The following is a 25,922-nucleotide window of genomic DNA, read 5'->3' on the forward strand; positions in this document are numbered from 1 at the left end:
TAACAGCTTTAGACTAAACCACAAAGCCATTATGTGGTGCCCTGATGCCATGCCTGACCTGGCCAACCCCCTCACTCTCCTCCTTACTTCCCCCTGACATAATAACAGATGTAGATTTTATATAATATAGACATTTTCTATAAGCTCTACAGCAACAGAAACCGCAAAAAAGAAAAAAAAAACCGAAAACTTTTTGCCTTTAGCTTGATATTTTGTCTGTTGGCATTGTCATTGTTGATGTATTGGTTGATGGCATGCTGGCCGAAGATGGCCAAAACGTGCAATTAAATAATGCAGAGAGACAAAAAAAAAGAAGAGCTATGCCAGACTCAGAAGCCAACTTATTGGCAGTTGCTTGCCAAATGCAATGAAAAAAAAACCCACAAGAAACCAAAAGAGGCAACGGAAAGAGACACAGAGAGAAAGAACATTTACAATTGCAGAGCCATTCGAAATGCATATTATTGATTGGCAACCGCAGAATAAAATACACGACCAAGAAAGCAAAAGCACTTTCGGCTCTTCAGTCAGTTTAATGATGATTACGTATCAGAATGAGCACAAGAAGGGCAAATCTATGCCTGAGATTGCACTCTCTGTAATGCTTTTCATTTCGGGTTTACATTTTCCTGTCATTGACATTGAAATTGAAAAAAATTGCAATTAGTTTTCCTCTTTTATTCGAACGAAACGCGTCGTCAGTCCGTTAATTCTTGAAATTTTTCACAAAAAAAAAATTATATAGAATTAAATATTTTGTTTGGGTAATTCTTATATGAAGTGATAAATACATGTGTGTGTATATACATATGTGTGTGTGTATACTTGATATTGTTTTTTCAAGGCATTTGCGATCGCAAAATTTTAAATTAATTGGTTTTTGTTTGTGCAAATTTCCACACACACAAACACACAGACAAATTTCTCATTGCAATTGCAAATTTGCTAATTGCCCAGCGATTATTTATAACAATTTTGTTATTGCACAAAAGTTCAAATGTGCGTTGTGTCGGAAGTAAATTGCTCATCTATAAATAGTCACCTTGATAGCGGCAATACGTGGCGTATACGTAATGTCATTGTTACCGCGCGTTTGTTTGCCTATATTATCTAAACTTTCTTCAATTTGACTTATTTAAGAATGAATCTTGATGAATGATTATCTCATTCAATAGTTTCTAAGCTATTAAAAATCGTTTACGTATTCATTTTATAAAATTAGTCATTTAGTTTCATTTCGAATGCAAAATTGTAATTAGTTAAACCTTTCGATTTGAATTTGAAACTCAATATCCATTTGATTGTGAAAATTGATGTCGATAAAAGGCTTAAATTGGTATTGTATATCAATTTGGTCCAAATTTGTTTTTAATTATTCTGGTAACAACAAAAGCAAAACTGTCGATTAATGAAATTGCCCTCCAACAATAACGTAAATTACATTCATTTATAATGCAAATCAGCGCACAAAGCGAAAAACGAAAAGCGAAATGGTCAGCAAATCAAATCGATAAAGAACAGGTTTTTTTTTCCTCTCCTCAATTCGATATGTGTCTGCGCGCTGGTCTTGCTACCCATTTTAATTCCGATTTCTATTCCCAATCCACAAATTCCCCAGACCAAGAGACCAAGTCACAGTCAAATTCCCCCATTAATCATGGCAACATTTGCCATGCAATTAAGCAAATGAAGCCTGCATTTAAGTGCTGACAATGGTGATGGCGATTCAAAGAGCGCGTTTCGAACTGGGCAGTCCCAATGAGGAGACTTGACGAAATCATTTGGCTAATGTGGCCAAGTTGAATATCGATAAGTGGAGTGATGACCCATCGATTCGCCTGACTTGCTTGATGCGATTTGAAATTCGAATTACATACAATTAAAATCACAGTTTTATAATTGCAAAAAGAAAAACAAAAACCATCAGCGAAAAATCACAAACAATTCAATCAGTCAAAGTTGCCATCGTCGTCATTGATTGTCATCATCATTATTCTTGTCATGGCCTTTTTGTTTTTTATAAATTTCTCAATTTTATTTTATTGACAACTCACATACACACACACACACACACACACACACTATAAATTGCCAACGAAAATGTCAAATGTAGACATTTATAATTAAATTATAAAATTCACATTTCCTTTGCGCAAGACTTGCTAACAGAAAAAAAAACCATATTGTATATGGAAAAACATTGCGTATACGCCGCATTTACCAGTTCACAGACAATCAAATTGCACTTAACAATGACAGAAGCAACAAATCAATGCAGCAAAATTGTTGTGACTAACATGGAAATGCCAATATTTTGATTACAAAGAAAAACACACACCAAACAGGAAATCTTAATTTAAATTTAAAATTAAATGTTTACAATGCTTAAATATGGGGAATTTATGAAAAAATTCTTCTAAAAAAACTAAAAACCTTGACATAAAACATTTAAATTCAATTAAATAAGATTTTTACAATTACTTAAATGTAATTAGATGTGAAAATTAATTGTTATTGCCTTTTCTGATAAAATATGAAAAATGTAGATGATATTATTTCATTTGCCAAGTCCCAACTAAGCTAATTGGTTATCCAATCTTGTGGCCTGTTGATTAATAAATTTGTATACAGCAAACGGAAACTGAACTCATCAGCAAACCGAGCCAAATTTCGTATCCAATTGGAATTGATATTATTATTATTATTCCAAAGCATGTTTCTCCATGGTTAGTGGGCAAATAAGATTTTAGAACCGATATACATTTTGGTTACATTCTATGACCAATCAACATGACATATTCAGCATGCTTGAAATGAAACATACATTAGGCATTCGTTCATGTTGGCCGGATGTGTTCCCATTCTCTGCGCCTCCTCCCCCAGAACATCAACACACTCTCTATTATTTCCTCTCTGTCTCTCTCCACCCCCTTCGGCACTATCGTTTTTGGCTTCATGTTGCGCCAATCATGTGTTGCAAACATGATTTATTTCGTCAATTTCTGCCAAAAGTGTAAAACGATTTTCTACCGTGTTGTGTGTATGTAGTTTATATGCCAAATGAAATATTATGACGTGCTGCACTATCATCTACATGTGTTTTATGGCCAGACTGCTTGCATGCCTGCCTGCCAGCCTCTGCCTGTGGGCGTGGCATTGCATTTACGAATGTCATTCCATACCATTCGCTCCCTGTTTTCTCCCTCTCTCTCCTTCTCTCACACTCTTGCAATATCTTGGCAATTTTGTAAAAGGGAAATTACATTTAAATTGAATTGTAAAACCGAATATAAACGTAAATTTTGTGTGTGTGTGTGAAAATATTTGCACAAACATATGTACCATCCATTTTATCCATATTTATGTATTTCGTACAAGTGTGTTAATAGTCAAAGCGCCCTTCAGGTATGAAATTGAATGCATATGCAATACACTCAAAGTTTCTGCTGCCATTTGGGTGTTGGGGGAAATCGTTTTGGTTTATTGGAAATTAGGAAGTGAATACCATAATCATAAAAGAGCGATTGAAAGTAGCGTATACGTGTTTTTAATGGTAAATTGATAATTAAGGATGTTTGCCAATATGTATAATTATGGCAAGTGAAATGAGTTTACAGTGTGCAGACTTCAATTTCAACTAAAGCAAAAATTAATTATATTTCAACTCATGTTAGTTGATTGCATAAAATAAAGCAGTGAAAGAAGTAATATGCATAAACTGGGGGAATACCCTATATAAATGGATATACCCTATATAAATAATCCTTTTTAGACGTCTCAGTAGGTAGAACTTTTCAATTTAGTTAAAAAAAAAGGTAAAATGAAAATAAAAACCATGAATTAAATTTCTATTTGTTAATTAAACTCACTTTGTTGTTTGCACTTTGTTTGATATTTCGTTTTGTTATTATTTTGTTGTGCAGCAAAATGCAAATATATTTATCATGACCAACAACAACAAAGTACAATATAAATATACAGTTTTATACAGATATAAGCCCAGACACAGACAAATATTATATAAATCTCTCTCTCTACTATAAAATTAAAATTTTAATTTATTTAGCATATGGTGAAATTCCACAAAAGCCGACAAAATAAATAATGCAAATAATACAAGAATATAGCAACAAAAATATAAATAAAATAAACCCGCATTTCAGTTATCTCCATAGAAAAAGAAAAAAAAACACAACCAAATGCCAGTGAAAAACAACAATAAAACAATTTAATTCATTTCCATCTTCCTCTTCTTTTTCCTTTTTTACCATTCACCCCCTCTCTATCACTCTCTCTCTCTCTTTCGTCATAGCCAGCATAAATGGCTTTGTTACTAAGCGGTCAAAAGGGGCAGTGGTAGTGGGTGAAGGTAATGCAAATGCAAATACAAATACAAATTAAACCGAAAACCACAAAATGCCATCTAATTAAATTAATACGAAACGATTGCGAAATATGTAAATAGGTATATTTTTGTATAAAAGAGAAGGGAACATTTCCCTCAACCTTCAAAATGCATACAGTATGTGTGTGTGTGTTTGTGTGTGGACTCAATTAAAATTGTTAAATACACAAATAAAATAATTGGAAATTCTGCAAAAATTATGATAATGCCGAAGTTTTCACACACTGAACTCATCATAATCAGAATTTTTGAATCTAGATCATAATTTTTGAACTCTATTGCCAAAATGTAGTATCAGAATCCTCAAAAGAAAAACATATGTATGTTCGATCTGACTTAATTTTAGTGGGAAATTCTAGCCCTTTTATCTAGAAATTAAGTTGATTTTTATTCAAATTTTTAAACTTGATTGTTTAGATACTTTTTTTTTAATTTATTCTATGGATACAATACATTTGACTGATTGTTAAAATCTGTGTGAACATGTATCTATATTCTTAGTTGATATAGTCACAGATGCTTCAATCTGTGTGCTGATTAATTTGATTATACCATCCGCTTAGGGAATTAAGCATAATAAAATTTATATGCCATTAAAGTTGACACAACTGCAAAAATAAATTCCACACATGATAATATAACAATTTTTTTTTTTTATATATTTTCCGATGAATGTTTTATTTGGTTTGTTGGAGTTTTTTTTTTTTCTTTATATATGTATTTGCTTATATGGCAAATGTCTGTATGCAAATTAAGCAAATGCCGTATCCACAAGATACTATTCGGATACTCAGATACTTTTATCGCATGTGTGCATTTTATTTTAGCTCACGACGACTACACAACGATAAATGCAAATCTTGACAGTTTTCTTAACAAATACAAAGCCAAAAGTAAGAAAGCAAAAAAGAAAAAAAAAGTGCAGTAAGATACAAAAAGCTGTATTTTTATTTATTTTTTGGCTGCATTTTTAGTTTTATTGCTGTTGTTGTTGTTGTTGTTGCATTGTGTCTGCCTTTAACTGTCGTTGTTATTGGGAAAGCACGTTTCGAGTTTGCTTAGTCGCATATCCGCTGCAATTGTAGCAGTTCCATTTGCAGTTTGCCATTTTGCAGCAATTGCCACACAAAGTACACACAGAAGATACAAATGTATCTCACACAGCATGTAACTGACTGACGACAGCAGCAACAGCAACTGCAACTACAATTTATTGACTAGCCGACCAGCAACAACAGCAACAACAACTGTTGACCAAACATTTCGAAAGTTTCATTTTGTAGAATTGCAGAACGAATTCGCAGAATGAACCCAAGAGACACAATACTTTGGAAATAATCAACCCAAAAAGATCTTAGCCTAAATACGGCATTTTAGTAATTTATAACTACTTTTCCGCTAAGAAGCTTTTTGAAACTGAAACTCATCATGCCTCATGGGAATGGCAATGGCTATCAGAGAAAAGCCGCAGGGTCACAGTTAGCTGATTGGTCACATTTATGGATCAGTTACATTTTTTAATTATTTTATAATTCACAAGTTATGTAAGGCATTGCAATCGGTTATACTTTTGAATATATGAATAAATGGGGAAAATCAATTATTACAAAGTTGATGGCTATAAACCATTTCCCTTTAATTCATTTGAATTCAACAATGTTGATTCCTTATTTGTGAATTTTCTTGAAGACTTGACTTGAATTGATTACAATCTAACTATGCATAAATTAAGTAAGATAGTATGCATCATATTTTTAATTAACATGTTGATTGCCTCTGGAAGTTGGGGAAATAAATTAATATGATATACAAAACCTGAATTCATTGACAATATTTACAATCATGGTTAGCTTGGGAAGTCCAGGTTATGGTAATTTTCCTATTACTACGAGTTCTATAAATTAATTGTTATCTGCATTTTAAATGCCAAACGCCTGATAGATGGAGTTCACAGGGGTCTGAAGGGGTGAAGGAAAGAGGAATGTATTTTATTAGCTAGTAAGTAATTATTGCGGAATGTTTCGCTTAATCGAAAATAAAGATCTATTTCATCAACATTTATAATTAGTTTCCGTTTAAAATCAAGTTCTCACTTTACTTATGACATAATTCCCTCCCAATTCGAATCCGAAATCCAATTAAATACAAACAGCAGAAATAATGACCATATTTTCCCCCCTCTCTCTCTCTGTCTCCCTCTCTCTTTCTGATAATCTTTAACTAAATCTAACTATCGAGTACTACTTAGTGTTAGTGTTGCCTTTTGCCTGGGCTTGCCTTGACTCATGTATAATTCAGTTTTTTTCTAGTTGCCGTTTAATGCGAGAAAACCAATTAATTAAATGCTCAGCGGCGTCATTGTCACGACCGAATAATAATAATAAAAAAAAAGCGCTTAGAAATTACTTAATAAATTACTTTTCATTAAAGCCACACAAAGGAAAAGTAAAAGAGCCAGCGCTGCTTCCAGTTCCACTCCCATTTCCACTCAATGCCCCCATGTACCCTGGGGCTGACTTTGCCATGGATGACACCGCCGGGCGTTGATTTATATTAATCGACTCAAGCAACAACAACGACAAACAACAAAAAAATATGCCAAGTAATAAATTTAATGAATACATACAAACACACACATAGATTGTGGGGTGGAACGGGGAGGGTTGGCATTTTGTGTGCAGTTCTGCGAAGAGGAAAATGCAAAATATGCGCTAATTTTTTATTTAAATTGCGTAGACAAAAACCAAACGGAACGGAACCAATGTGCCACATGATTTATTAGTCACAAAAACAAAAAAAATAAAGAAAAACAAAACCAAACAGCAGCAGCAACAGCAACAGCAACGGGAAAATATTATTTATTTTCTTTTCCCAAAGTCCAAGTCAAGTGAAGTTTTTCTGAGTGGGTCAGAGAAGAAAGAGCCCAAGAAAAATCCACAAAATCAGCTGTTCTCAATTTTGAATCCAAACAGAATGCTGACTAAAAAGTTGCAGTAGTTCGAACCTTAAGACAACAAGAAAAAAAGATAATAAACATGATGGAGAAAATTGCCCCAAATGGCTGAAGAGTGGAGAGAGCAGGAGAGGGAAGGAGAGGGAGAAATTACGTCGACTGACAGTCGTCGAGTCTAACCATCCGTCCATCCGTCACATCTTTCGTCTCTAGTGTCTGGCTGTATCTTTTTGGGGTCTCTGAGGAAATGAAAATGAAAAAGCAAAACGGAAAAACAAAATAAACAAAATAAAAAAAAAATGTTTTCCACATTTCTCAGCTATACAAGCACGTGCTTGGGCAAACCAAATGCTTGCCAAATTTTACGTCAGTCTGTCCGAATGTCTGTCCTTTCGAAATTCACTTCATGTTAATTTTCTTTTTCCCTGGGTTTTCTTTGATTTTGCTTGGCATTTCGCAGGGGAGGCGGCTTAATGTAATTCTCCGAGTCTTTACTTTACTTTATTTTGTTGTCGCTTCGTTTGGGTTTCCGTTGCTTTGATATATGGGTCACAGGATGAAACTATTTTAGGCTTTCCTTTAGATAATTCTTCACATTAACTTGCAATTACTTTTTCGCCTTAGCAACAACCTTCAAAACAATAAGTATAAAACTTAAGCGCTTGATTGATAAGCAGTTAATAATAATAAGTGACCCTCAAACTAAATACATGACTATCCATGCAACCAAGCCAAAAGATCCAAATGACTGTAACCTGTGCGCCTCTTAAATGCTATGACTGGCCCATACATCAACATTCACAGACACACACACACACACACACAAAGTACACTCAAAGAAAAAACCAGTAGTGAAATCAATCAATCATCAATAGATCATAATTCTAACATATTTCCTGAATTAATTTAGTACTCTTTTGATTGGAACTTAGATCAACTTAGATCAATTGGCTTAATCTTAATCTTAGCTTGGGCCAACAGTCACTAAGAAGTTTTTTTATGATAAATATTTTCTATAATATTCGTTTGAGAAACTAAAAATATTGACTATTTTTGTTAAGTGCACACGATGGTTGTCAGAGAGGGGGAGGGCGGGATCGCGAGGGGTAGACAGAGATGGGTATTGTTCCTACACATAATTTAACACACACAGCACAGCACGCAGGGCTGGCAGGCAACAGAAAAAGAAGGAAAAAACACATAAATGTAATTACAGGTACGGCAAAAGTAGCAGCAGAGCAGCAGCAGATATAATGACTACACCTCAAATTGCACAAAGAGTGAGAGACGGACTGATAGGAGGAGGGATTGGTGGTGGAGGAGGAGGAGGAGGTGGAACAACAGCCAACGAACATTTTTAAGCGCCTAAGGTTTCGAAGCAAGGAAACGATGACGTATCGGAATAAAAACAGAATCAGAGTTTCTAAGAGAAGGGGGAGCCGACACACACACACACACACAAAATTCAGACAAACAACAAAATTAACAGAACGCATAAGGAATATGCGGTATAATGCGAGTTTAAGTGCATGAAATTACAAATTGTATGTGTATGGATTGAGCAGGGTTCGGGTTCGGGTTCGCATTTGGATTTGGTATAGAATGCGGGGTTCATGCCCATGGTTAAGCTGCTGCACCCTTTTTTCGACATTCTGCTGCCTGTGCAACTAATTTTGAGTTAGTCTAGAAACATAAAAAAGAACAAATTTCTGGAATTTCAATCGGAGGATAGACCTCAAAATACCCTCTAGGCCGAAAAGGATTACCTATAATCACTTTGGAAAATATGAAAACTTTTGCAGAGATACGAAATAAAACACTTCTAAGACAAAGATTGAACTTGTTCTTAAAAAACAAGTAAGAGGATACACACTTGAACTATGTACGATTCGGTGGACGTCATCACAATATACCCTTTCGCTTAATGACTTAACAGGGTATGGTGACAATTTTAGGAAAAGGGAAAAGTTGAGTTTGAATGTTTGAATTTAATGGGATATTGTAAATAATTGCGGAAGTTTGGCCTGACATTTCGAAATGTGCAACAGAATTAGATGGGAATTGTATTCGTAGATTGTGTAGTATATTTTGGGGATAGTTTTCGAACTTGGTTCGTCCGATGTTTGGTCGCTTTGGTCGTTTGGTTCGTTTGCTTATCTTGTAATTGTTGATTTACTGTGTGCTCAATTTTTGTATTACTTTTTTTTTTTCTGCGGTTCGTTGCCCAGAGTGGGTAGCTAGCGAGAGGGGGGGCCGCATACGGTGGGTTGGTATGAGGTATGATGAGGAAAGGGGAAGAGGATTGTTTGTTCGCCTGGTTCATTGTTCGCTCATTGATATCGTTCGACGATTTGCTGTTGCCGTTCCCGGCGCGTGACAAATGACTTTGACGTTGCATTTTCGTCTGGCCGTCCATCTGTCTGTCTGTCAGTCCGTCCGTCTGTCTGTTCCTCTGTCGGTTTGTGTGTCTATCGCTGGCTGGCTGTGTGTCAATGGGCGTTTGGTTGCGCCTTCAACGTTTTATTTTTTTTCTTTTTCTGCCATCAATCCAACTAACCAAGCAACAACAAATTGAACTGCCGTTGCTTACTTGCTTACTGTGGTTGTTGTTTATATAAAATATCTACATATCTACCTCCACTCTGTTGCCCCCACCGCCACCACTACCATCACCATCATCATCATAACCCCCTACCCCCATACAAATGGTACTCTGGCCATAATTGACAGTTGTGTCGGCATTTATTTATTTATTTACTAGACCTCGTACACTGAACCGAGAGAGCTAAATTTGGGCACAGCTTTTTACTCCCTGGCATGGCCTGGCCTGGGTTCAATGTAACCCCACGGGGTTTCCAACTAATGTAGGCGCAGCCGCCCATCATGCCACATGTCACAGTCACAGTCACAGTCAGACCCAAAGTCACAGCCAGATCCGCAGTCAGTGGCCATGTCTGATGGATGAAACCGATTCAAACAGGCAACATGGGCCCCAGACATTGAACTAGGAACTGTAGAGTTTGCTTGATAAGTGCTCCCCGAACCCGATGGGCACGATAAAAATGATGTGTCAATTTCAATTGATTGAAGTAGATACACAATTTTTGTTTAGAATCTGGAAATTTCAAATACCTGATAACCGCCAAACAACTTTCACTCTACACGGCAAATAAATGACATAAAATTGTAGGATTGATTAATGTTACTCACAAGTGATAAAGAGTAAATTAAAATTCAATTCAGACAGTGGAACATGGTTCAATAGATTTCCTTTCATTTTCTTTCTTTTATATCCCAATCCTTAAACATTTTCAAGCCCATTGCTTTGTTTGTTTCCTAAATATATGACAAATAAACGAAATTTAGATATTTTTCCAAGAGAGAAAAAAAAGGATCAAAAGAGAAATACTTAGAATCGAAGTCAAGTTAAAAGTCTGGGGAATCAATTATAGTAGGTATACAATTTGTGGCAATAACTTTTGCCATGAAAAGAATTCAATTTGAATTTATGTAACTTGATTTAGTCAGTGAAACTTAAGAATCATCCAATCATTTGCCATTTTCGCTATACCACATTGTAGGTTTTCCCACATTGCTCCTTCTCCATGGCTCTCATCCGAATCCTATCACAGCCAGACACAATTCCATCGTGACTATCAACCTGCCCTTTTTGCGCTGACACTTTTGACACTTTTTCGCTTGCTTGTTCGTTAACTCCCTCTCCCTCTCCCTCTCTCGGTCTCTCTTCATCTCTCTGGAGGGCGTCGAACACAAAACGTCAATTTGGCTGAACTGTCAATGCAAACTGACGCTGACTTCTTCCTGCCTGCTTGCCTGCCCCCCGCTATTTGTCGCGTTTGAAAAGATATTTGCTTTAGCTGGAAAACTAACTAACTAAAGTGTCATCCGGCCACTACTTAAATGAGTTTGCCCAAGAATAGAAGCAGCAACAGTAACAGCAGGTCACCCCAATTGAAACAAAGGAAAAACAAAAACTGTCATGTGCTGTTTCTGACACTTGTGCGTAGGACCAAGTGAGGCAAGCGACTACAATAACCAAAAGTATTTATGCCATAAAATCGTAAATATATTTGTTTCTAATATTCAATGCTTTTTGGTTATTTTTTCTGGGTCTCTGCTGTCAATGACATACTGACTGCTCGCCCTTGTCGGTTCAACGATTCTCAAGGGCGTAGATATGAGGTGGAAGAGGGATTCGACTCTACAGCACTTTCAAGGATATATGTACATATCTAGAAATGATTTTATTCGACCATATAATTTGTTTTCTCATTGAAGAATTGGCAACTTTGTTGACCTTCTGTTCGATTTTTACCAAAAACGAATGATGAAAATAAAGTATTAGGACCGCCCTCTTTTATGGCTACTACGCCCATGGCCTGATTGTCAGCCTGTCCGACTATCTGGTTGCCTGCCTGGTCCTCGTCTGTCGCTTTGTCTGTGTCTCTTTTCTATTCAGTACCTCGTTATTTTTGGTTGACAATCAAATTCTAACGAAATTGGATTCTCTTGTTGTTCTCGGCACGCTCTGCCAGGGCACTTTGTAGACACTCGCGCGAACTATGTATGTATTAGGCAACTGCAACACGAACAGCTAAAATATAGTCCTATATTGACTTCAATTGCATTTTACTTACAATTTCGTTGTTGCTTTTCTTTCACATATGTATGTGTTTACAGTTTTTGCCCTTTTTAATGTGAAAATGAATTTTCCATTTTATATCTACAGTTTTTTTTTTTCCTCTACTTTTTGTTTTAAACACAAACATAAAAATGAGAATAAAAAAGTTTGTGCCCCGTCGGGAAAAACTCAAACTGCATTTCCCTTTTATGGTATTATTACAGCTGTCAGATATTTCGACACTTGAAATTGAGCATCGTGTGTGAGATGATGGTTTTATTTTCCAGCAAAATGAAATGGGCAAAAAAATAATAATGACGATAAAAAAGAAAGGGTCGTCGTCATTCAGTTGTGAGTAACAAACATTAAGTGAGTAGGTGGTGACCCCAGGCTCCTCTTCAAGCCCATGATCCCAATACAGAAGCGAGGGTTCAAAAATGATATAAAAAAAATAAAAAACAACCAAACTAAACGAAGCTAAAAGAAATTTTTTGCACTCAACAGGAAGCTGTAATTGGCCCAGGGGCCGGGACCGATACCGAGACCGAGACCGAGGCTTGGGTAAACAGCACCAAAACCAAACAGGGAGAATTATTGGAACGGCAGCTGTTCGGTGCTTGTTGTCTGATAAGCGTTGGACTTGCAGACCCAATCCCAATCCCAATTCCAACAACAATGCCAACTGATTGCCGTCTTGCGTGTTGTTTTGTTGATTTTCCTTCTACATCTACTTTGAGGGTGAGGCTTTTTAATTATGACGGGACATGCATTGATAATGGGCTTAAGGGCACGGCAGGGGCATTAACCAACAGCAGGAGCGAATACAAAGATGGTCGATTCAGGCATTAGATAAGCGAAAGGAAATCGAAACCCGCATAGCCAGCTGAGTATTGTCCCAGGATGACTGCACTTGATTGACTCACGAACTGACCAAATTAAGAGCGCCACTGGCAAAGGAAATATCAATTATAAGATCTATAAAAACATAATGAAACGAGGCAACTGAATGAAGCATTAAAAACTACATAAATGTTGCTTTACCCAATGTGGGTAGTTTGGCGATCGAAACGTGACTGTAATCCTAGAGAAAGGCGTTAACGGTTTCCAGATACTATCTTTGAAATCTTTTAAAAAACTTATTAGGTGTAAATGAAATAAAGGAGAACCTATACATTTTTAGAAGTCATCGGTAACGCTGAAATCCTTAAAGAGAACAGCTAAATAGTACCGCCTTAATGGCGCCTTAAAGAAACGTTTTTAGTATGGGAAACGACAACATTAAATTGATTACAAGGTTAAGGATATGATAACCAACGCAAAGGATAGAGTCCTTAATGTAAAGCACAGCTTTTCTGACCGAATGAGATATCGTTTTAGTGGTGTATCTTTGAGGTGGTATTTTTGCTTGGAAAACAATATTTATAGTTTTTATTTTCTAAACCTAAATTTTTCTTTAGAGCATTGAGAATATCGTCCCAAACGAGTTAGTCGAAATACTTTCCCAGATATGACGTTTTTCTCATCGTGGGAGGCAAATTTAAAGCGCGTGTTTCTCGAAACCACATTTTTTGAACTGGCAGCAAGGATACGGCCTGTAATTCTGAACTGAAGTTAATGAAACAAATGAGAAATTAATGCAGAATGGCCATAATTCTAATCCCGACCTCAATTATATTTTTAGGGTTTTTTCACTATTTTTTTTTTTTTACATAAAACAAGAAAAAAATAGGTTAACAACAGATTTTAATTTTTGAACGGCTGCCATTGTCTCAAAAAAAATCGTAAAACTATGATAAGGGTCGGGACCAGAATTACATTGTTTCTAAATCCAACGCCGGCTTAAATTTAAATTTCAGTGGATTTCAATCAATCCTGCGTTGATTTGTCCTTGCCGCCAGCAAGATACCCTTTTGTTTTTGGGGTTAACTTTGGAGGCGGAGAACCTCGTACTGAAAAAATTCAATTAGTTCCTCATTTAAAAAAAAAAACTATATAATTTCAATAACTCTTTCAATTTTCAAGTGATGTTTTTTGTTTTTAAAAGGGTCAAAAAAACACGCTCCCAACCAAAAATATCACTTAAATAACGACAATTTATGGGTCTTTTTTTAAAACAAATGAATGTGTTATAGAATCTTATCCACATTGTGGACCTTTTGTTTTTTACATTGTTTTTAAATATCATAAAATTCGGTATAAATGTCATTAAATCTTATCCCTTACAGTCAAAAATATTTGTATATTTCCCATCTGCATTTCTTTTGATAGAGGTATATACACCTAGACCTCGCTTTGCGTTGGGGATACGTTCCAAAAAAACACGACGCAAACTGAAACGACGCAAAGTGAATTAAGATTTTCTATAGATAGTTTCCCGGGCTATGAAAATACTAATTTCTAGAAAGAAAAATTGAACAAAGTAAACATTTAAAAACAAAAATATTATTGCATTCATTCATTAAAAAAAACTGCTTCCATTAAATCAAAATAACCTATTCAATTATTTTATCTTTATGAGTTTTTAGTGGCTTCGTTCACTGAAAATTTGTCCAGAGTTTGGTGAATAGCTTTTTTTTTAAATTTCTTGGTAGCAGTTGATGTTTGCAGCTACCTGGGATACCTTAAAACTTCTGTCATTGTCAGGATCGTTTTTTATAAAAATTCTCCATTGGTTCGTCAATTAAGCCCATCGCTTTTGAAATTTGTTTAGAGGTTAAACTCTGTTCTACGAACATTTCTACTAATCCGTCCCCGAGTTTTGATATCAAGACGCAATTATAAACAGAAGTAGGTAAGCTAGATGTCAATGTTGAAAAACGTAAAACTGCCAAAAATTCAAAGGCAATGTTGGTAAAAGTTGATATTGGCGTTGCCACAATGGCTGATTTAGAAAAAAAAAGTTAAACACTCGAACTCACAACAACGCAACAACGAGAGTATAACGACGCACAGTGAAAATTAGTACTAATCAAGCAGCGACGCACAGTGGGGCCTTCTGGCATTTAGCATTGCAAAAATCATAGCGTCTAAACCAATAAAGCGATTTCAAAAATTTTTCGGATTCATAATCTCTGAAGTATTTCGTATCGATTGCATATATAATTTTTGCCAAACGCGATCATGAAAAAACGTATTTTTGCAACGCTATCCGAGCAGAGGCCCAACTGTGCGACGCAACTTCGAAAAAACGCAAAACGAAACGACGCAAAGCGGGGTCTAGGTGTATATCTATTTTAAATCCATCCTTTGGGCTAAATTTTCTCTCTTCTCACTTTAAAAGGTTATTTGACCAATTTATTTTCCAAAAAACAAACAAAATTTTGTTCATTATCACAAGGGGCATATTGTTTCGTTCTCATTTCAAATTCTGTGTAGCTTCAATTCGCTTTGATTGCTCTACACTTATTGCTCGACCTTAAATGAACCCCAATAGAATATTTATTTACCGTTATGGCACACACATACACACACACAGAGAGAGAGTTTGCCTGCACACCCCAATTCCAATTCCAATTTCATTTCCACACAGTTTCCAGACATGTAAATATCATAAAGTTGTGTACAAATAAATCAAATCATACAGACCAAAAACAGAGCAGAGAACAAACAGCCCGCATCAGAGGGCACCTCCGACCCCGACTACGGAAACCCCGAAACCAGACTCAGTCAACAAATACACATGTTTCAATATGTTCCAAAAAAGAAAAACCCCGTCTCCGTATTCCCCCCCTCTTCGGATGCACCTATCTATACTCCGTCTCTCTATCTCTCTGTTTGTGCCCTGCTATCAGTCAGGGAAAAAGTTCAATAAACAAGCAGAGGAAACAACTTATAGTACATATAACTTGAAATCAAATAAAATGTCGAGAATGAACGAGCAAGCAATCAGAATTCACACCTTCAGATACAATTAGCGACGTCTTTGATGTAGGAGCACTTTGCCCCGGCATGGGAACAGGCACAGGCCAAGGACGGCATGTAGGGGTGTGGCAATGTAAAGTAAAGTGTGAAGTTCGGCAATGTTGAAAAAATCAAAATCAATTGAAAATTTAATGAAAGAACAACATCAAAAATAATAAATAAAAGGGAAAATGTTAAAATCTCAAATGCGCTGCGGGGCAAAGTCAATAATTAAACGAAAATGAAAAGCGAGGAAAATTTAATTAAATGAAGACTAAATAAAAATGCAAGTTGATTGGTATTAAGGGTAAGTCGCAAGGGTGGAGGGGGATATACAGCAGAAGTCAAAGAACTGAACAGGAATATGAAAATGAAAGGAATATGCAAATGCTCTGCTTTTTAGAGATTATTAAAATTTTTGAATATATCAATTTCAATTTTCTTACAAACGAATGTCATGAATTTTACATGAAGTGAAATGTTCCGTACAAACAAAACAAAACTGTATTCAAGACAAACTTTGACTCAGTTTTAGCCATCTCAATTGCAGGCAAGAGTAAAAATTCTCAAGTGGATGGATCAATATGTTATCTCGAACTCTGTAAAATGTGAAATCAGTTGAAAAATGTTAGTTTATGTTGATGAGGGAACTTCTAAAAAGTTTTTACTGATTATAGTATTCGGCATTACCAATCTTATACAAAAGTAATAACTTCTAACTTTAATTTAAACTAAGACAAAATGATAAATTTATTTAATGTTATTAATGATAAAAAATTCCCTACTGTCTCTCAATAAACTCTTTTAAAATTCACAGAATTTCGTGATAGTTGCCCTAGAGACTGTTTAGGCATTTCAATTATAAACGTCTCATGTCTTGTTCAGTTTCGATTTCGAACAATTTAGACAACCCTTCGCATAGTCAGGGTATTAATGTTATATATTATAGCATTCGGTCGGCAAATGAATGGATTTATATGGATCATTGCCTGGCCGTTTCCCGTTGATGTGAAGCCCCATAACAGCTGCCGCAGTGCCTCGTTGTCTCAGTGTTGTCTCGGGTGCCTGGGCAACATCAAAAGCCCGTTCAACTTGGCGGCTGCCACTTTTTCAAAAAAGTGCGAAATTAAAACAAAATGTTGCAAGATGCTGGGGGCATCGGAACTCAGTTTCCAGCTTCAGCTTCAGCACCATCTCCATCTCTACATCCTACCTCTACCGCTTGTATTTCTGTTTTGATTTTGCCTGGCTGATAAGCCAAAGACGTAGATGGAGATGGAGATGGAGTTGGAGACAAGAAGACGGACACAGCACGAACTTCAACTCCATTCCCAACTTTGAATGCGACTCCACATCATGCGTAAAACGGCGTCAAAATGCAAATGTTGCGCGCAGGAAACTGCCAAGGCTTTGAGTTTCTCTACCATCCATACGACATACATACATACATGTACATATGCATAGATTGTGAAGAGGAGGAATTGTGGTCCCCCTTCCTCTGCTCTCTCCCGGGTCCATCTGTCCATGCCTCCTTCTTCTTTGCCAGCGTAAATAAACATTTTACTTTTAATTTATGTGCAATTGCCGTTTGCTGGTTGCTGTTGGTGAGCATGAAAATGATTTTGTTGCACATTTGCTGGGGGCTAAATTGCAACTGCAACAACAGCAACTAAAATTGTGAACATCATGGCAATAGTTTTTATACCATACACCCATAGGGTGAAATGGTATATTAAAGTCGCCAAAATGTATGTAACAGGCAGAAGGAAGCATCTCCGACCCCACAAAGTATATATATTCTTGATCAGGATCAACAACCGAGTCGATCTAGCCATGTCCGTCTGTCCGTCCGTCCGTCCGTCCGTCCGTCCGTCCGTCCGTCCGTCTGTCCGTCTGTCCGTCTGTCCGTCTGTCCGTATGAACACCTAGATCTCGGAGACTATAAGAGCTAGAGCCACCAAATTTTTTATGTAGACTCGTGTAGTATGTAGAGTGATCAAGTTTGTTTCAAATTTTTGCCACGCCCCTTTCCGCCCCCGCAATTTAAAAAAAGCGTTTATCTCAAAAACTATTCTAGCTAGAGACACCATATTTGGTATGTATATTCGCTTAGTAAATGCACACATTTTGTATGTATAAAAATATTGCCACGCCCTTTTCCGCCCCCGTAATTTGAAAAACTTGATTATCTCCCGTATTTTTTTACCTTTTGCAATCAAATTTGGCACACTTAAATTTAATACTAATATCTAGCAAAATACCAAATTTGATCAAAATCGGATAAAAAACAGTCGAGTTATGCATATAAACGTTTTTCCATAAGGCCGGAGTTGGCCGTTGGCTGGTGGGGGCGCTAGGGTGCTCGTATGATTGAGTGAGCGAAATACTAAGATATGCTTGTAAGAAGCATGTGAAAATGCTTGAAATATTTGCTTTACTGGTGTATGGTATACCAAAGTCGGCGAGACGACTTTTGTATTCTTCTTTTTTCACACAAACTATATAAAATATAGCTTCGAACTGTGGTATATGAAAAAAAGTGGGAAGTGTCTTGTCAAAAATGGGAGAATAGATAGACAAAACTAAAGTGAAGGCAACAGCAAATTATATTGATGAACTTTAAAAACATTTATTTAAATTCAACATGAGTAAAACACATGCAGTGCGAATTAAAATGATACAAAAAGAAAGGAAATATATAAACAAAAAAATAGTTAAGTTAAGTAAAAAACCAAAGGCTAACTTCGACCGCGTCAACTTTTGCAACTTTTTTGGTAACTCTTTCCTTACTTGTAGCCATAAAAGTGGAAAAACGTTTCATCTAATAAGGCTAACGTTTGCGAAAGAACGGCCTACAATCTTAGCATAGGAAATAACGAAGATATTGATAAAAGTCACTGTTTTCTAACGATCATTCCTATGGGAACTATATGAAATAGTGTCCCGATCTTTATCAAATTCGTCAGAATCATTAACAGATATATTAAACAAACAAATGTTTATTTTGAAAGCAATCGCGTCAAAAGTAACGAAGTTATTGATGAAAGTCACGGTTTTCGACCGATCGTTCCTATGGGAGCTATATGAGATAGTCACCCGATCTTGATCAAGCATAGTCGTTTATACATATGTGTCATAAGCTCACCCATATTAAATTTCACGACAATAGCTCAACAAATAACGAAGTTATTGAGAAAAGTCACTGTCCCGATCCGGCTGAATCCGAGATATACAACCCCAAGTTGTATACAAGTTTACATGCAAAATTTCAGCTCTGTAGCTCCAACGATCTAGGAGGAGCTTGCGTTGATCCAGACGGATTGACGAACGGACATGGCTATATGAACTCGTCTCGTCGTGCTGATCAAAAAAAAAAAATATACTTTATATGGTTGGAGATGCTTCCTTCTATGCGTTGCACACTTCTGACCAAAACTAATAAACCGTTTTTGCAAGGGTATAATAAAATCATAAGACCCTTTTAGGTCTTACAGGTATTTAAAAGATACAAAATACTTGACTTTCACGATCTCTTTAAGTACGCAAAACTCGCTGTTTATTGCAATTTGAATGAAAGAAATCACTACCTACATTCCTTAGTAGAAACTGATTATTTGTAAAAGTTAAAAAATATCCTAAAAAGAGTAAATGAGCTAAAATGTGTCTTAAATATAAATTATATGGTCTTAAGCTACATTCATTTGGTCTGAAAAACTTAAAATAGTTGTTTCATTTGGTGGACTTATTTACTGCGTTTTGAATTTTTAATTAGATGTTGATTATGGCCATATTATACAACAGAAAAGACTTAACTAATTTATAATTGTTAGCTTTTCTTTTCATCTCAAATCTGGTATATTTTGTGATAGCAGCATATTCATTAGGCGAAATTCTGCGTAATCTGTAAACACTTGCTGCATTAACTTGAAAGGGTTTCCACTGAATATCCTTAAGCAAACGTGATAAGATAAGATGTTCTCAAGTCTTCCTGCGAAACGATTCGCCTGGCGACGGCTCGGCAACTTGAAATAATTTTCAACTCATTTAAAATTTAAATGTAAGAATAATGCAAATTAATGCTAAGGAAACATTTTGTTATGGCATCGTTGCCGATAAACAACAACAAAGAGCAGGGAACAGCGAACAGCGAACAGAGAACAAACGAACAAACGAACGGGAAAGGAAAAGGCGCAAGGCGGACACCTTGCGAGCGGTATTCAAGGGTAGAGTGTGTGTGTTTTGTGTGTGTATGGTAGGATAAGAGGGAAGGGAGCAATAACAGGAATAACAACAGCAGCAACAACAACAACAACAAGGACATCAGACAACAGACATCAGACATCATGTACATGTTAATTACTTGTGAAAATATGCAACAGACGGTGGAAGAGATGGCGGCAGACGAGAGAGCCCATTTGCCATGAGGTAGAATTTTTCACACCACACCAAATTACCGGGTTTCTTTTCTTCTTCTTTTTTCCTTTCTGTTATTTATTTACTTTTTTTTTTGGCTAGGTACTATATTGGGGTAGAGGGATTCGGTTATAGGCGACTGATTGCTAAACCTGGCTGACAAAAGGGCGTAGCTGGTATCTCAAAAAGGGGATTAATGGGCCTTTTTAAAGAGACCAGTCTCAACATTAGATCGTCCATCCATTGCATGTGCCAACCAAAGATCTGTTTTTATTAACTTTGAAACTTTGATTTCAGTTGTTCTAAAAGATTATGATATTATAAGCTATACACTAGAAGCTGTCTACGAGGAGGTTGAGGTTGCAAATCTCTGGTAACTCTCCCCTCCTTGAAACATCCATGTTTTTAGACCAGCATGGACGGGGTGTGTATGTGTGTGTGTGTGTGTGTGTGTGTCTGTGTGACACACAAACGTGTGGGCATACTAATTACAGAAGCAGCAACAAAGACCCTAACCTACTGGTACTACCACTAGCCAGGCGTGCCTTACAATGGCCAAGTGCCAGTTGTGGAAGTGGATGTGGCTCTTTAATCGCTTCAACTGCCTGACCCGCCTGTTTCCCGCTTCATCCCTTTCCGACCATTCATTTTTGCTTTGCCACTCGCTCATTAAGCAGCTCTGACCAGTCCAAATCACACACACACACACACACACATATGTATAGTAGTTGTAGTAGTGTTAGTGGTTCTGATGTTTTCTTTCATTCTCTTCCGTTTTTCCGTGGGCTTGGACTTGCTTATTTCAAATACATATATATAGTTTATTTCTTTTTATTATAACATTTCGTTTGCTCTTGGAGGCGCTGCCGTTTGTATGTAAGTGTCTTTCGCTCAAAAGCCTAATTGCTTTTTATGACAGTCGAGTGAATATGATAAATCTTTTCGTGCCTCGTCGAAATACAAATGGAAGAAGAAAATAAAAAAAAACCAACAACATTATTTCGACATTTGTTTTGGGCTAGAAACATTCTCGGCAATTAAATTTATGTTTGCATTTCGTTGGTATTCCGGTAGCGTGTTGGCTCCGCTCTATGCGACATAATACTTGACATGTGTTACTTGATGATGGTGGTGGCCATGCCCATAAAGCCGTCGCCCCCGCCACTGACTCAGCCATAGTCATTGAGACAGAGCTCCAGTCTCTCTCCCCTCTCCCCCGTTTTACTCAAATTAATGAGAGTCCCACAAAAAGGGAAACACAAAATTGTGTCAGCTGTTCAAGTGGCATGACAATGTCTGACATTTATTTGCAATTCGTTTTTAGGGAACTTGAGACTCACCATCAAGTGGGTCATTTGCCGAATTTTACCCCTTTTTACGCCTCCGCCTAGCCACCCCGTTGAGTCACTAATTTTTGCGGCACTTGATTCACAATTGATGCTGATGCTCAAGAGTGTGAAAAGTGTCGAGTGGCAATGGCAAATCTACTACCCCACCAAAAAAACAATTTCAAAATAATGTATTTAGTTTTCAAATTCATTTCCCTTAAATCGAAATTTAAAATTATATCTACCTTTCCACAAGAGTTACCCAACAAATTTAAATATACATATACACATATATTTACTATTTACTTGTGAAAAGGTTTTACTTATTGACTTATCAAATATCCATTTAACGTCATAAATTTTAAATATATGAGACAGGAAAAGAGGATCTGGGAGAATCTAGAGGCCTGATTTCAGTCCCTTTCTTTCTAATGACGCCGACATCATGACTCAGTCTGTTTTGATTATCCCAAATTTAATGAATTTCGCCACAAAAGTCCACTTATACGATGCCATTACAATAAATTTATAATAATATTTACCTTTCGCAGCTTTCAAAATATTAAGAGCAATGATCTAACGGATGAGATCACAAAAAATGGCATTAGTCATCTTAACCAAATAGGCATAGACCTCCTCTTACATACAAATAAGTTCTCCATATATTTGGGTTGGGCAAAAAAGTGAAATTTAGCCAAAAGATTTCATGTAAATGGCTCAGAGCATCAGCTGACATACTAAAATAAATCACAAGCCATGCTAAATGTATTGTTTTTTTTCTTGCTGATCAGCTTAACACCCAATTTCTCTTTCAGCACATTTTGGGCGAAATGTTTCGTAATTTTGTAAATTTTACAAACAAATATAAAGTGATCAGAGGAATGATATCATATGGCATGCTATGGCCATGCGGCTCCCTCATCGAGCAGACGGCGATCGAGAAACGCACATTCCGAACATACGACTGGATGAAGTGTGTCAGGTGAAAATCAGATGTCCCTCCAAAAAAAAAAAAAGACCTGCCATATCCATGCTGTTGATGTTGATGCTGATGATGATGAAGACGATGACTAATTGATATTTCATTTTCGTCGGCAGATTCAGTTTATTTGGCTTCTTCTTTATGGGTCCAACGATTTACGTTTGGATCAGGCTAGCCGGTTGTATGTGGCCACGGACAGATATTAAGTCATCGCTGTGCAAAGCCATTACCGAGCAGACGGCATACGATCCGATGGCCATCAGTTCGTTTCTTTTCTTTATGACACTGATGGAGGGCAACACATTTGACGATGCCAAGCGGGAGGTAAGTGAGATCGAACGACCACGAGCATTGGGAAATCTGTCGCCGCATTAAGTCATCGAAGTCATTCTTTACACCCTCCTTCACATTGTCAGTGTCTATTGCTCATCATCTTTTCTTTGTACTTCAGCTGGCATCTTCTTTTTCATAATTTCTTTATTCAGAAATTGTGTTTTTCTTCTTATACTGCTAGTTGATTGTATTTACTTTGAAATTGGGTTTCAGATTTCCATTTATAATGTGTAACCTTATGTGCGTGTAGTCGGATTTATTTTCTCACGACAGTTACAACCCAAACAATTCACGTGTGTATATGTATATCTGCATCCGTATCTCTAGCTGTATCGATTCAGCATCTGTGTGTAATATAAGCAAGCATAAATATCACCTGTCTGCCTCCGTCTCCATTACCATCTCCATCTCCATCTCTCGTTCTCCGAGTTGTCAACATTGATTTGTTGGTCTTGTGGCCATGTGTTGGCTACAAGCGCCTTGCTCTTTACTTCTAACTATCTATCTATATCATTAGAAACCATTTATCTTGATAAATGTAAATGTTTTACCATATATTTATGTCAAACGTGCGTTGTCTCATTTGCTTTTTTTGCATGTGTTTCTTATATATGTATATATTTTTTCTTACCCTTGTCGTATATGCCAAAAGATAAGGCATTTTCGACCACAGCAAAATGTCCTGTTCTGTTTTTGTGTTTTGCTACCATTAAAAAAGTGTCAACAAAAAGGTTTAGAAATGTTTTGAAACAAACTTGACTAAAACTATAAGTAGTGATTTGGAAAAAATAAGAGTAATTGCCATAAAAAGCACCTAAATTTATTCGAAAACTGTCTATAATGTAGCCATATTCATTTAATGTTTATCTTTTAGACTTCCCCTTATTTTTTTGATATTAAAGTTAAGTATATTTTACCAAAACTTTTTCCCTAGTCTTTTTTTGAAATTTTACCAAAAAGGATATAATTAGACCAGAATAAAAGGGACACATCTTTGCTTTGAAAATCCAAGTTCTTAAGATATTAAAACTGCCTTTATTTATCACTGAGAATCTATATGAACTATAACCTTTTTGAGCATTCTATTTGGATTTAATTTAATAGTCAAAACAATTAAAGAATTTCTGTCAACAATTTCATTCTTTTATATACATAATTTCATAATTATTGTTTGTTTTAAGTTGATTTTTAAATTGAAATGCGTAGATAGTCGCTGCTGTATGAAAATAATTAATTGGTTTTATACGTACACAAAACGATGTTGTTGATTTTTAATATAGTTTGCCTCAAGCTATATATGTATGTAGGGAAATGAATCCTATATGTACATATAATATAGTTAAACCGTTTGACTTGATCTGGCCAATGGACATATGATTATCATTTTACCGATTTCGCACACACAAAGTTTTTGCCAAAAGGGCCAAATGTGTACAATTTTCATGCAATGCTTTTTAATTAACAACATTAACGGAATGCCACGCCCAGCGGAATTGAGTTTGGTCAGGAAAATGAAATGGAATAAAACCAGAAAACATTTTCACACAGACCAGGAGAAAGGAGCGGAAGCAAAGAGAGAGAGAGAGAGAGAGAGAGGGGGGGAGAGCGTAAACAGAGGTAGTCACACGGGGCGTTTGCAATAAATAAAATTTTAAAGGCTCTGTCTCTGGCCTCAACGCTCGGCAGTTGGCACTTAATTACAATTTTCCGCGCCGGCATTTAAATCATGTCATTGCATCCACCGACCCACCACTCCACCACCACACAGTCTTTCCCCTCTTCTTGTGGTTATTCCCCCCCACCTGGCCACTTGTTTAACTGTCTCTATTGATTATGGTTTTTCTTTGCCTTGCAGGTTAGCGATAAATTCTTGGACGCCTATAAGGTGGGCGTTATTTATTGGCCCTGTGTGCAAACGGTGAACTTCGCCTTTGTCCCGGCAAGGAATCAAGTGGTATTCACCTCATTCTTCAGCATGTGCTGGACAACATTTTTGGCATATGTGAAATTCTTGCAATTGCATCCACCTGTCGATGTGGATCATCATGCTGTCGACATACACTTCTTGGAAATGTGAATCAAACGTATCGCTAATACCCTCTCTACAATAACAATAATAATAAATGAATTCTTAACAATTACAAAATGTCACTCTGATTTCATTTCTCTGTTATTTCTAGTTTCTACAACAAAGCAGAGAAAAATGTGTGTGGCATAAAAAAAACACAGCCATTAACTATGGCTGATAAATGAGTTGTGATAAGGCTTATTTCAGATTTTTTTTTAGAGTTTTTTTTTTGTGGTTTTGTCCTCATAAAATTAAATTGTTAGCTGACATCAGCCGCTGGCAGAATGATTGCAGTTTCGCTCTCAGTTTTGGTTTTGGTTTTGGTTTTTAGTTTTATCATCCATTCTCAGTTTCATTTTGAAAGCAACTAATTAACTACATGTTCATGTTCATGTTCGATTCGATGGATTTGCCCCTGGGATACATGAAAAGGCATAAAACTAGTTGGATAGATTTTAATGATGAGTCTGTCCTGGGTCATGTTACAAGAATATCTGGACTTACTCAGGGCTAGTTCACAATTTTAATGATGAATAACCAAATGAAAAAAAAGAAAAACCATAAACAAAATGTTATAAAAATCAAGAATCATTAGTAAACAAAATACCAACATAATCTTAATAAAATTTTAATAATCTATTAGCCAAAGAAAACTAAAGAAATTTAATAAATTTAATGGCCTAGTTAAACTAGACAACAAATTTCGAATTATGAGGAATCTATATTTAAGTGCTTGAAATATAGAAAATTATTAAGTTTTGAGTTTTAAATAAAGTCTATAGTAATGTAATATTAATCAGATCCCAACATTGTTAGGTAGTTTGGAAAAAAATTGGTCGGCATTAAAATATATTCAAAATATGACTTTTCATTTAATTGTAACAGATTTGAGCTACTT

At 36.2% G+C, this 25,922-nt stretch overlaps 1 protein-coding gene across 1 annotated transcript; it reads left to right on the plus strand.

The window, feature by feature from the left end:
- Positions 1 to 748: 748 nt before the first annotated feature.
- Positions 749 to 25,102, plus strand: LOC6651389 (mpv17-like protein). The gene is made up of 4 exons (XM_002073751.4): positions 749 to 764; positions 22,457 to 22,623; positions 22,740 to 22,947; positions 24,812 to 25,102. The coding sequence occupies exons 2-4, from the start codon at positions 22,472 to 22,474 to the stop codon at positions 25,031 to 25,033; spliced, it is 582 nt and encodes a 193-aa protein (XP_002073787.2). The 5' UTR covers positions 749 to 764; positions 22,457 to 22,471; the 3' UTR covers positions 25,034 to 25,102.
- The last annotated feature ends 820 nt before the right edge of the window (positions 25,103 to 25,922 follow it).

This window comes from Drosophila willistoni, chromosome 3R (genome assembly GCF_018902025.1).
Source record: "Drosophila willistoni isolate 14030-0811.24 chromosome 3R, UCI_dwil_1.1, whole genome shotgun sequence".
NCBI lineage: Eukaryota > Metazoa > Arthropoda > Insecta > Diptera > Drosophilidae > Drosophila > Drosophila willistoni.

Coding starts and splice junctions, on each gene's coding strand:
- LOC6651389 (XM_002073751.4), top strand. CDS start 22,472: ATGTTTCGTAATTTTGTAAATTTTACAAACAAATATAAAGTGATCAGA. Junction 22,624..22,739: donor GACTGGATGAAGTGTGTCAG/GTGAAAATCAGA, acceptor TTTCGTCGGCAG/ATTCAGTTTATTTGGCTTCT. Junction 22,948..24,811: donor TTGACGATGCCAAGCGGGAG/GTAAGTGAGATC, acceptor TTTGCCTTGCAG/GTTAGCGATAAATTCTTGGA.